We start from the raw sequence: 12,273 nt of genomic DNA, 5'->3' as shown, positions 1-12,273 counted from the left end.
CCTTGGTATCCATACATTTGTTCTCTATGTCTGTCTCCATTTCTGCTCTCCAAATAAGATCATTCATACCATTTTTCCAGATTCCACATAGATGCATTAACATATGATATTTCTTTCTGACTTACTTCACTTACTTATTTGTTGTTGTTCAGTTGCTCAGTAGTGTCCGACTCTCCGAACCCATGGACTGTAGCACACCAGGCTTCCCTGTCCTACACTATCTCCCTGAGTTTGCTCAAACTCATGTCCATTGAATCGGTAACCTCTGTGAGCCTCAATCTCCCCTCTGTTGAGTATGGTTAGTAATAGCACCTCTTTCTAGGGCTGAGGTGAGGATTGAATGCCATCTACCCATCTCGTTCTCTGTCATCCCCCTCTCCTGCCCTCAATCTTTCCCAGCATCAGGGTTTTTTCCAATGAGTTGGCTCTTCACATAACATCAGGTGGCCAAAGTACTGGAGCTTCAGCTTCAGCATCAGTCCTTCCAATGAATATTCAGGACTGATCTCCTTTAGGATGGATTGGTTTGATCTCCTTGCAGTCCAAGGGACTCTCAAGCATCTTCTCCAACACTGCAGTTCAAAAGCATCAATTCTTTGGCACTCAGCCTTCTTTACAATCCAACTCTCACATCCATACGACTACTGGAAAAACCATAGCTTTGACTAGATGGAACTTTATTGGCAAAGTAATGTCTCTGCTTTTTAATATGCAGTCTAGGTTTGTCATAACTTTTTTCTCTAGGTCCATTGTATTTCTGCTTGTGGAGGATGGAGCCACAATCCTTAGTAAAGTCTGGGGTTGTGACTCTAACATAAGCAGAGGGGTCTGTTAGGTGGAGGTGGTTGCCATCTCTCCATCTGCAGTGGGGCGAGCCCCAGCCAGGGCACTTCCCAAGCCCAGGACTCCCCAGATCCACCAATGTGGAGTCTGATTCAGGCAGGATTTACTCAGAGACATTATGGCATTGTGTTGATGAGTATAGAATCCAGAGTCTGGCTGGCCAGGTTCAAAGCCCAGCTCTACTGCTTACTTGTTACCTGTAGATTTAGTCAAAGTCCCTAACCTTGGGACTTCCCTGGTGGTCCAGTGATTAAGACTCTGTGCTTCCAATGCAGGGGGCAGATTTGATCCCTTGTTGGGGAATTAAGATCCCACATACCGCATGGTGTGGCCAAAAAGTAAAAAAAAAAAAAGTTACTTAATCTCTGTGAGCCTCAATCTCCCCTCTGTCAAGTATGGTTAGTAATAGCACCCCTTTCTAGGGCTGAGGTGAGGATTGAATAAGATGAGGTGTGTAGCGCATGTACCCCAGGGCTTGATACACAGCGAGCTCTCAGGAAATGACAGGTTTTACCACTGCCTTCTACTAAAGGTATGAATGGAATCTACACGCTTAACAGAAATAAACAGGATACTCTGTTAGGACGGCTGGGGCCAAGACCAGACTCTACAAGGCTCCCCAGGGAGCGGGAGTGGGCAGGACAGAGCAGATCTGACTCACTGAGCGTGCTTTAACTTTTCAAAGCAGCATCTCAGTTCTGCTGGCTCATAACCCATCGCCCGGAGGCCCCTGGGAGAGAAGGAAAGGAGTTTTCCCTTCTCGAATGTGAGAGACAGCAGGCATGTAACACAGAAATTATCGCATAGTGGAGGAGCAGCCTCCCATGTGCGGACACCCTCTCTGGGTGATTCCAGAGAGCAATCCGAGGACATGTCACATGGGGAAGCCAGTGAAAGCAAGTTTTCGGGAACACAACAAATGAAAGAAAAACATGTTTTCTTTGGCGTGCTTATCGCGTGAGGCTCAGATGGGGGTTCTCTTGCCAAACGCTGTGTGTGATGAAGAGTTGGCTTTTCTGGAGTGCCTGCTTTTGTATCCCTGGCCACAGTCTACAAGTTCAACACCTCCCTCTTCAGGTCCCCACCTCTGTGGCTGGAGAGTGGCCCAGCGCCAGGTCCCACATCCCAGACCACCCGAGGCAGGCAGGCCACCCCATGCCACACAGAGTTTTCCCTTTCAAGAAAGTTTTTTTTAATATTTATGTATTTATTTGGCTGTGCCAGGGCTTAGTTGCAGCACATAGACTCTTCCATCTTCATTGCAGCATGTGACATCTTTAGTTGCAACATGTGAGATCTAGTTCCTGGACCAGTGATGGAACCTGGGCCTCCTGCATTGGGAGGACAGAGTCTTAGCCACTGGACCACCAGGGAAGTCCCTCAGGGAGGTTTTTGGACACTATGACGTTTTAATAAAATTCGCTCCCCCTGGCCTTCTGGAGATGTCCCTTTTAGCTGTGATTTTAGGAATAATATTGGTTCTCAACTTGTGGGCGATTAGAGGGGAGTTAGCACTGGTAACTGGGGCTTCCCAGGAAGCAATAGTGGTAAAGAACCTGTCTGCCAATGCAGGAGACATAAGAGACGCGGGTTTGATCCCTGGGTCAGGAAAATCCCCTGGAGGAGGGCATGGCAACCCACTCCGGTATTCTTGCCTAGAGAATCCCATGGACAGAGGAGTCTGGCCTGCTGCAGTCCATGGGGTTGCAAAGAGTCAGACATGACTCAGTGACTAAATAACCACAAGGCACTGGTAAAGTTGCCCTTTCAGAAGACTAGGTCCGGTGAATGTTTTTAGGTCTGGGGAAGAGCTCTGCACCCAGAAAACTCCAGCAGACAAATCTCACCTCCAGACATAGAGGGTAGATTCACCTACAGGGCAAAATGAGACAGTGATGAGTAGGTGATGTAGCTGAGCCAGAGGCAAAATGGTGTTGGAAGCTTGGTGGAGACAGAATTTAGCTTCATGAAGGAGAGAATTTTCTACCAGTTAGAACTGCCCAATTATCAGTGGGCTTCCTTGGTAGGTAGTGAGCTCCCCATCACCAGAAGTGTTCAAAAATGAATTGGAAACTTCTTGGCAGAGAAGCTATCCTATGGGTCAGGGGTGTGTGGTTACTCTTGTTCAGTTGCTAAGTCATGTCTGACTCTTTGCGACTCCATGGACTGCAGCACGCCAGACTTTTTCCCTGTCCTTCCCCATCTCTCTTCATCATGCTCAGACTCATGTCCATTGAGTCAGTGATGCTATCCAACCATTTCATCCTCTCTCATCCTCTTCTCCTGCCTCAATATTTCGGAGCATCAGGGTCTTTTCCAGTGAGTCGGCTGTTTGCTTCAGATGGCCAAAGTATTGGAGCCTCAGCTTCAGCATTAGTCCTTCCAACAAATATTCAGGATTGATTTCCTTTAGGATTGATTGATTTGATCTCCTTGCTGACCAAGGAGAGTATGCAGGCTGGGATAAATAAAGCTAGAATAGCACTAAGTTCCCATGCCCAGGTAGCTATGATTATAAATGGCATGTATAACTTGTCTCCCCCAGATATGGATGAATGCAGCTTCTCTGAGTTCCTCTGCCAGCATGAGTGTGTGAACCAGCCAGGCACGTACTTCTGCTCCTGCCCAGCCGGCTACATCCTGCTGGATGACAACCGGAGCTGCCAGGGTGAGGCTGCTAGAGGGACCCAGCTAGGGGAGGTGTGAGATGGGGCTGGCTCAGGGGGCCACCTGGATGTCTTTGCCTGGGGAAGGTGGCAGGGGTGAGGGTATGAACGGGTGCTGGTGACTCCCAGTGCGGCAGGCTCTGGGCAGGATGCCTGGGCTGGTATCTTCCTGCCCTGCAACCCCATCCTTTGGCTTCAGAAAGGACAAGTTCAGTCTCCTTGCTGGAATGCCCTCTGCAGATACACACAGCTGGTCCTGCCTCCCCAGGCAGGTCTCTGTGACCCCTCTGAGGAAGGCTCCAGACCCCACCAGGACCTCTGATGGCCGGGTCGTGGTCCATGAGCTGGTTTTTCATGGTCCCTGGACCACAGCCTGGTCAGCCTTTGTTTGCCCACTTCCTAGAGAATGGACACAGGTGAAGGGACACCTGCCTCAAAGGGTTGTGACCCCCAGTTGTGAAGGGGGTGGTGTCTCCCCAAGATTGGCTGCTCAAGATGATTTCCTGCCCATGCTCACCTACTGGGGCGGATGGAGGAGGCTTGTAGCTGGGCAGCAGATTCATTTTCAGCTCCTTGGACCTGCCTTATCCCAACACCAAGCAAGAATTCTCCACACAACAGTGCCAAGCAGTAGAAATATATTGTGAGCTATAAATGTGAGCCACATATGTAATTAAAAATGTCCTAGTAGTCACATTAAAACAATAGAAACAGGTAAAATTAATTTTAGAGCATATTTTATTTAGAGCTATATATCTAAAATATTACCAGTCTACCATGTACTCAATATAAAAATTAAAGATGTTTTACATTCTTTGGCTTTACTAAGTTGTTGGACTCTGATCTGTATTTTCCACATCTCAGTTTAGACTAGTCACATTTCAAGTGCTCAGTGGTCATGTGTGGCCGGAGGCTGCCGTACTGGCTAGTGTAGCTCTACAGAAAGACCCAGGCAGCCTCCACCCCCACTCCCACCCGTCTGGCCCCAGGACCGTCACCTCGGAAGTGCTGCCTGGCTTCAGCCTCTTGTCTATCATGCATTTCAGACATTAACGAGTGTGAGCACAGAAACCACACGTGCATCCTGCAGCAGACCTGTTACAATTTGCAAGGGGGCTTCAAGTGCATTGACCCCATCCGCTGTGAGGAGCCTTATCTGCGGATCAGTGATAAGTAAGTCACGGCTTCCCCTGGGGAGATGGGAATGTGGACGAGGAGCCTGTTTCAGAGATCAGCCAGTGTGGTGTCAAGGAGAGAGTACCTGCCAGGGTAATGGGAGATGTGGTCCACTGTCTCCTACACAACAAGGGAAGCCTGGCGTGCTGCAGTCCATGGGGTCGCAAAGAGTTGGACACCACTGAGCGACTGAACTGAGCACAACACATACGTGCCTCCCTCCCCAGCCACACTTCTCTACCGTTCCCCCGCTCATGCCAGATATGGAGATTCTCTAGAAAGCTAATCAAGAGGCGAGGTGGGGTTCATGAATCTCCTTTTCCCTTTAATGACTTTGTCCTGGATGTTGTTGCTGTTTTGGTGGATATACAGGGTCTTTAGAGCTGGGCTTCTCAACAATCACGTGCATAGAAACCACCTAGGGATCTTGTTAGTGGCCCAGTTCTGATTCCATGGGCCTGCTCTGGTGTGAGACTCGGCCTTGCAGACAAGCCGCCAGGTGAAATGGATGCATCCAGTCTTTCTGGACCTTGTTGGGAGTAGCGAGGGGCTGGACAGGTCACTAGAGAGTTCTCGTTAACTGAGGGTACCTAGCTTGCTCTAATCAAGTTTTTGATGTCACAATAGTGATTGAATGAAATCACCAGATGGCAAATATTTAGTTGAGGTGAGAACCGAAGTGAAGACAACCTCTACAGAGTGAACACACTAGAACAGTGGTTTTCTGCCCCCGTGTACTAGGAATTCCTCTTCTTACTGTTCGGTTCCTATTTAACTGTCTTAGTTCCACTGTAGCCTGCATGCATTGCAACAGGTGCACGTGCGCGCACGTGCACACACACAAACACACACACACGGATGTCTTCTGCCCTCCTCCCTTCCAGTCACCTGTTTACCACCCCCACAGCTCCCAGCCCTCCCAACTGGGATACAGGGATGAATGGACACGTCCATCGTGCATGCCCTCTAAGGACACAGCTCCTAAGAGGAATTCACGCCTTACCAGTGTGCTTCCCGCTCTGATCAAAAGCTGACAGAAGAGGACAAAGCAGGAACAGACAGGTCCTAAAGGAGTCTTTGCTGGCTGCTAAGTGCTGTGCTTCTCAGTAGCCCTGTGGAACAGCGTTCTTTGATTTCTGGTTCCAAGGCCCTTTGTGGCAAAACAGAACTCTGCCCTCACCGACTCCCATTCCTGGTTGTCCCTGGGTTTCTCCAGGTCTCATTTGTCTGTGGTAGGGACCTGCCCTGAGCTGGTGTTACTGGCGGGGCCCTGATGAGCCACTGAGAGCCCTGGGAGACTCCTGCACCCTGCCTCCAGGCCCCATTCCAGTTTCACTCCAGCCGCCCTTATCCAGCTCATTTCCTTGTTCAGGTGTCTTGTATTCCTGCCAACCTGAGTGTGACCTGCTCTCACCTTCACCCACACCCCGGAATGTCCCGCCTCCCGGCTTCTGTGCACACATCTTCTGCACATGGAAGGCTTTCCTGCCATTGCCACAGGGACAGAACTGCCCCGTCTTTCAGATCTGGCTGCCAATGCCACCTCCCAGCTGTTTGCGATCCTCTTCAGCTGGGAGCCATCTCTCCCTCCTCCAAATCTCTTTTAGAAAGCGATTAGTTTCTGTGTGACACGTGACATTTTAATGTGGCTATTTTGGCACCCGGAACATCTTGACTTGGCTGTTTGGATGGAGCCTTAAAAAAACCCAAAACTTTAAAAAGTCCTTTTTAAAAAGTAATTGTATTTATTTGTTTATTTTTGGCTGTGCTGGGTCTTCATTGCTTCTCGGGCTCTGCTTTAGCTGCGGTTAGCAGGGGCTACTCTTCCTTTGCAGTACGAGGGTTTCTCATTGTGGTGGCTTCTCTTGGCACATGGGCTTAATTGCTCTTTGGCATATGGGATCTTCCCAGACGAGGGATAGAACCTGTACTTCCTGCATGTGGATCCAGCCTCTCCTGCAGGCAGATTCTTTACCACTGAGCCACCAGGGAAGGCCCTAAAAATTCTTTTTATACACTCACTTATTAAGTGTTAGTCGAACTCCTGGTCTGTGCCCAGTGCCAGGTGCTGTGGTGTTTGTTCTTACGCTGGTGGAGGAGAAAGACAATGAACAAATGGTCACGTAATGAATCCATGATCCTCGATGGTAGTAGGGGCTGTGAGCAGGAAGAATGGAAATTTACAAAGTGAAAGAGTAGGCTGGACTTGGTCTAGTCTGGGGAGTCTAAAAGCCCCTCTGAGTAAATGACCCTTGAGCTGGAATGGAAAGGTGAGTCGCTGTTAGCAGAAGAGCAGTGGGAACAGCGTGTTTAAGACTATCAGACAAGAGCGACCTTGATGACTTCAGGGACAGGAAGAAGCTGCAGCCTCATCAATGACATGGACAGTGACCTGTGAGGAAGTGAGAGAAACTAACAGAGACCAGACCCCATGAGGATTTAGAGGCTAGAGTATGTGTTTGGTTTTTATCCAAGTTGCAATGGGTGCCACTGTAGAACCTTTGAAGCGGGATACAGACATAATCTGATTTATGTTTGACGAAGGGCACTCTGCCTGCGGTGTAATGGGTTGGAGTGGGAGAGCCTTCCGTTCCATCAAGGAGGCTGTCACAAGGTCCAGGTGAGACAGCGAGGCGGGGCACGGACAGCGGAGATGGAGTAGCTGGATTTGGACTACATTTTAGAAATAGAATGGATAGATTTTGAAGATGGATTAGAAGTCAGGGGAGAGTGACAGAAACAGCAAAACTTACTCCCAGTTTTGGCCACCAAGGCATACTGCTGCTGCTAAGTCACTTTAGTTGTGTCCAACTCTGTGCGACCCCATAGATGGCAGCCCCACAGGCTCCCCCATCCCTGGGATTCTCCAGGCAAGAACACCGGAGTGGGTTGCCATTTCCTTCTCCAGTGCATGGATCAACAGATATCCTCATCCTGTTATGCACTCGGACCCCTAGGGGGAATCTCAGGAATGAGGGGAGAGATGGGGGGGTGGGCAGTTATTCAGGATAAATCCAGGGGTGTCTGTAAAATGCATACCTTGGTAATGAGTCAACTTTGTACTATGTTATACTATGTTAAGTATATACATAGTTACACTATGCTATTACTAGTGTTTCAAATGAGATGTGTTGTATCAGACATATTTGCATCTATGATTTATTTCTCCTATTAAAGAGTGAACTTAAGATCATTAAATTTATCATTGCAATAAGTGTCCTAACATCTGAAAGTCCTGTCCTAATGTATCTTGTATATAGTGAGTTCTGATGCTTTGTTTAGAGAAGGAAATACCCAATTCTATTCCACACAGACTGGGGTAAGTACAATAGAAAATGTGAAGAAGACCACTCAAGACCCAGCAATCTATTGTGATTTCTCACTTTTAAAGCTTCTCAATGAGTATGGATGGTTGGGAAGTGAAGGGCTACGCAGCACACTTTTGCCAACTAAGTATGTGACCAACATGAAGTACATTTCAGGATGTCCCAGTGTTCTGAAAACCAGACAACTCAGGTTTATGCTTTAGTAGCAGGACTATCTGATTGGCCAGAACAGGCCGTTCTCTAGGAAACAGAGGGCTCACCTACACGCTGGAGAGTTTTTAGACCAGAGACAGAAGGAGAGGGCCCCCACAGTCACAGCATTTGGATGGTAGAAATGGGGTGTCCTCCTTTTCCATGTTTCAAGCACAGAGGTAGGTACAACCAGCATCTGGAAAGGATCTGCCACTTTCTCACATGATTTCCCTTCCTGACAGCCGCTGTATGTGTCCTGCGGAGAATCCTGGCTGCAGAGACCAGCCCTTCACCATCTTGTACCGGGATATGGACGTGGTGTCAGGACGCTCTGTTCCCGCTGACATCTTCCAAATGCAAGCAACGACCCGCTACCCTGGGGCTTATTACATTTTCCAGATCAAGTCTGGGAATGAGGGCAGAGAATTCTATATGCGGGTAAGAGGGGGTCTGAGTGGCGGTCACCATCTTCCGCAAGGTGTTCTCTTGTCTAGCCTGGAGTGTGCTTCTAGAAACAGGCCAGAGTGCAGTTTGGAGGGGTGGGTGTGGAGGCAGGAGGGGAAAGCGGATGGGAGTCAGGACTCCACTGTTCTGGTTCCTCTCACTTTCTGAGTGACCTTGAGAAAGTTGCTCCCTCTCTGTGAGCCTCAGGATCCTTACCTATGCAATGAGAAATTAGGCCAAGGTGCAATGGTAGGTCTCTTTCTTCCTGCAATTCTTTGTATTTTTTTAAACCATTTTTTAAAAAATTGAAGTATAGACAATTTACAATGTTGTGTTAGTTTCAGGTGTACAGCAAAGTGATTCAGTTATATTTACAGGTACAGACATATCTATATCTATGTCTATATATGTATATCCTTTCAAGTCCCTGGGCTTCCCAGGTGACTCAGTGGTAAAGAATCTGTCTACTAATGCAGGAGCTGTAGGGGAGACAGGTTCGATCCCTGGGACAGGAAGATCCCCTGGAGGAGGAAACCCACTCCAGTATTCTTGTCTGGAAAATTCCATGGGCAGAGGACCCTGGTAGGCTACAGTCCATGAGGTCACAAAAGAGTCCAACACGGCTGAAGCAACTGAGCATACACTCACACACGCATCAAGTCCCTACTATTTGCTTCTAGAAACTGACTACAGCAATGAACAAAACGGTCCCGAATCCCTGCCTTCATGGCACTTACATAGCTGTGAACTTAAAGGCATTCCTCAAAGAAGTGGGCTCCACCTGTGTTGTCCAACACAGTAGCCATATGGTTCTTTCAATTTAAGCTAATGAAAATGAAGTAAAATAAGCGAAATGAAAAATTAGGTTCTTTCGTTGCACTAACCACATTTCAGGGGCTCAGTAGCAACGTGTGCCTGCTGTATTAGCTTGGATATAGAACATTTCTGTCACTGTAGAAAGTTTGGTTGGCTGGCATCGATTTAGCCATATCAGGATAAATTGATGTGGATTTATCAGGAACAGATTTTAGAGCACACATCCCAAATGTATTTGCCTATTTGTAAGTTACACACATGTGATACTGTACCATTTCTATTATTGAGCTTCATTTCCCTCAGCCTCTGGAGTGATCACATGTCTTTGGAGCCCACTGTCTTACAGCTATGTTTTTCACATTTCAGCGTGAATTTGGATGCTTGTTGAAAAAGTGAATCCCAGAACTTCCTCTCTAGAGAATTTATTTCAGAAGATGGGGGCTAAGACTTAGTGTATCGGTTTCTGATGGCTGCTGTAACAAATTGTCACCAGCTTGGTGTCTTAGGACAACAAGAATTTATTCTGGAAGCCAGAAGTCTGAAATCATTGTCACTGGGCTAGAATCCACCCACTGCTCTGGGCTTCCTAGGTGGCGCTCGTGGTAAAGAACCTGCCTGCCAATGCAGGAGATGTAAGAGATGCGGGTCCCATCCGTGGGTCAGGAAGATTCCCTGGAGGAGGGCATGGCAACCCACTCCAGTATTCTTGCCTAGAGAATCCCATGGACAGAGCAGCCTGGCAGGCTATAGTCCATGGGGTCAAAGAGTCAGACACAACTGAAGTGACTTAGCACACCCACGCACGTGCTGAAATCAAGATGTCAGCAGGGCCGTACTCCCTCCAGAGGCTACAGAGGAGAATCCATTCCTTGTCTCTTCCAGCTTCTGGCGCTTCCAGTCTTTCTTGATTTGTGACCACACCACTCCAATCTCTGCATCTGTTGTCACAGTCCCTCCTCCTCTTCTGTGTGTATCAAATCTCCCTGTCTCTTAGAATGTCACTTGTCGTTGTATTTAGGGCCTACCCAGATAATCCAGGATAATCCCCCTGTGTTGAGATCCTTAACTTAATCCCATCTGCAAAGATCCTGTTTCCATATAAGGTAATATTTATAGGGTCCAGAGATTAGGACTTGATACCCTTGGGGGCCATGATTCACCTTGGGAATCTGCATTTCTAAAGAACACAGTATGTGATCCTCCAGGGTCCGTGTGGAGGACTCAGAAGTTCACAGCTTCAGCCTGTGGGCTGGTGAAAGAACCAAGAGTCTGAGCTCTCCTCGCCCTCTCCCAAGCCCCTGTCTTCCAGTCTTTGCCTCTGGGGCTGGGACCATCTGAAAACAGAGAGGTTTCAGAAGCAGGATTAGAACAGATTAGCAAAGGCCTCAGGAGCGAGTATCATGTCTTTTTCCTCAATAATATGTTTTTGGCAAGACTCTAACAGGGCCAGGTCACATGTGATAACGCACCTGTGGACCCAGCATCTGTAGAACAGTTTAGTGGGGTCATGGGCTTTGTAAAAAGACGGAATGAGTTGAGGGTAGAGGAACTTCTCAAGATGAAACAGATGGAGCTGCGTCTCTGTCAGTCCTTCCTGCGTTCCCATCAGCCATGAACATCCAGCAGAACCCACCTCTGCCCGCCCCTGTGGGCTTGCTGCCCCCTTGAGCATAAGCCCAGCCTGCCAGCACTCTCCAATCTGGTCTCTGTCGTCCGTACAGACACAGCAGGTCCCAATCATAGGGTACAAAGATGCCCCTCTCGGGGATTTAAAATACCATCACCTATGTCAGCTGCTTTAGTTTTTACCCCAGCAGAATAGAAGCTCTGTAGGAAGTGGCCTTGTCTTGGCCAGGTCACCACCTACTGAAATCCCCTTGATCCAAATGTTCCCCGTGTAGCTGACTTGTAAGAGTTGCCCCGTGATGGTGGGGGAGGAAGGTCGTCTTCTGCAGGTGAGTGACCAGGAGGGGGGCCCCTTCCTGCGCGCTTCCTCCCGTGCCTGGATTGTTCCTGCGACAAGGGGACCCTTGAAACTCACAAAACTTTGAGCTGTATGTGGTTTGCTCTCTCTCTCTGGAGAACATGGAGAAGGCCCCTAATTTGTTAGCATTTATTCAACTGAGGATCAATTCAGTTCAGTCTCTCAGTCGTGTCCGACTCTTTGTGGTGCCATGAATCACAGCACGCCAGGCCTCCCTGTCCATCACCAACTCCCGGACTTCACTCAGACTCACGTCCATCGAGTCCATGATGCTATCCAGCCATCTCATCCTTTGTTGTCCCCTTCTCCTCCTGCCCCCAATCCCTCCCAGCATCAGAGTCTTTTCCAATGAGTCAACTCTTCGCATGAGGTGGCCAAAGTACTGGAGCTTCAGCTTTAGCATCATTCCTTCCAAAGAAATCCCAGGGTTGATCTCCTTCAGAATGGACTGGTTGGATCTCCTTGCAGTCCAAGGGACCCTCAAGAATCTTCTCCAACACCACAGTTCAAAAGCAGCAATTCTTTGCTGCTCAGCCTTCTTCACAGTCCAACTCTCACATCCATACATGACCACAGGAAAAACCATAGCCTTGACTAGACAGACCTTAGTTGGCAAAGTAATGTCTCTGCTTTTGAATATGCTGTCTAGGTTGGTCATAACTTTTCTTCCAAGGAGTAAGCGTCTTTTAATTTCATGGCTGCAGTCACCATCTGCAGTGACCTTGGAGCCCAAAAAAATAAAGTCTGACACTGTTTCCACTGTTTCCCCATCTATTTCCCATGAAGTGATGGGACCAGATGCCATGATCTTCGTTTTCTGAATGTT

The 12,273-nt window shown here is 48.3% G+C and overlaps 1 protein-coding gene across 1 annotated transcript in view; it reads left to right on the top strand.

Moving 5' to 3' along the window:
- Nucleotides 1–12,273, top strand: part of FBLN5 (fibulin 5) — a 90,258-nt gene that overhangs the window by 66,061 nt on the left and 11,924 nt on the right. The window contains exons 8-10 of the mRNA XM_068991014.1: nucleotides 3,389–3,511; nucleotides 4,556–4,682; nucleotides 8,446–8,641. Coding sequence (XP_068847115.1) covers nucleotides 3,389–3,511; nucleotides 4,556–4,682; nucleotides 8,446–8,641 — 446 coding nt within the window. The remainder of the gene's footprint in view (nucleotides 1–3,388; nucleotides 3,512–4,555; nucleotides 4,683–8,445; nucleotides 8,642–12,273) is intronic.

The sequence above is a fragment of the Capricornis sumatraensis genome, chromosome 19, assembly GCF_032405125.1.
Source record: "Capricornis sumatraensis isolate serow.1 chromosome 19, serow.2, whole genome shotgun sequence".
Classification (NCBI taxonomy): Eukaryota; Metazoa; Chordata; class Mammalia; order Artiodactyla; family Bovidae; genus Capricornis; species Capricornis sumatraensis.
This window is presented reverse-complemented; position numbering and strand designations above follow the sequence as displayed.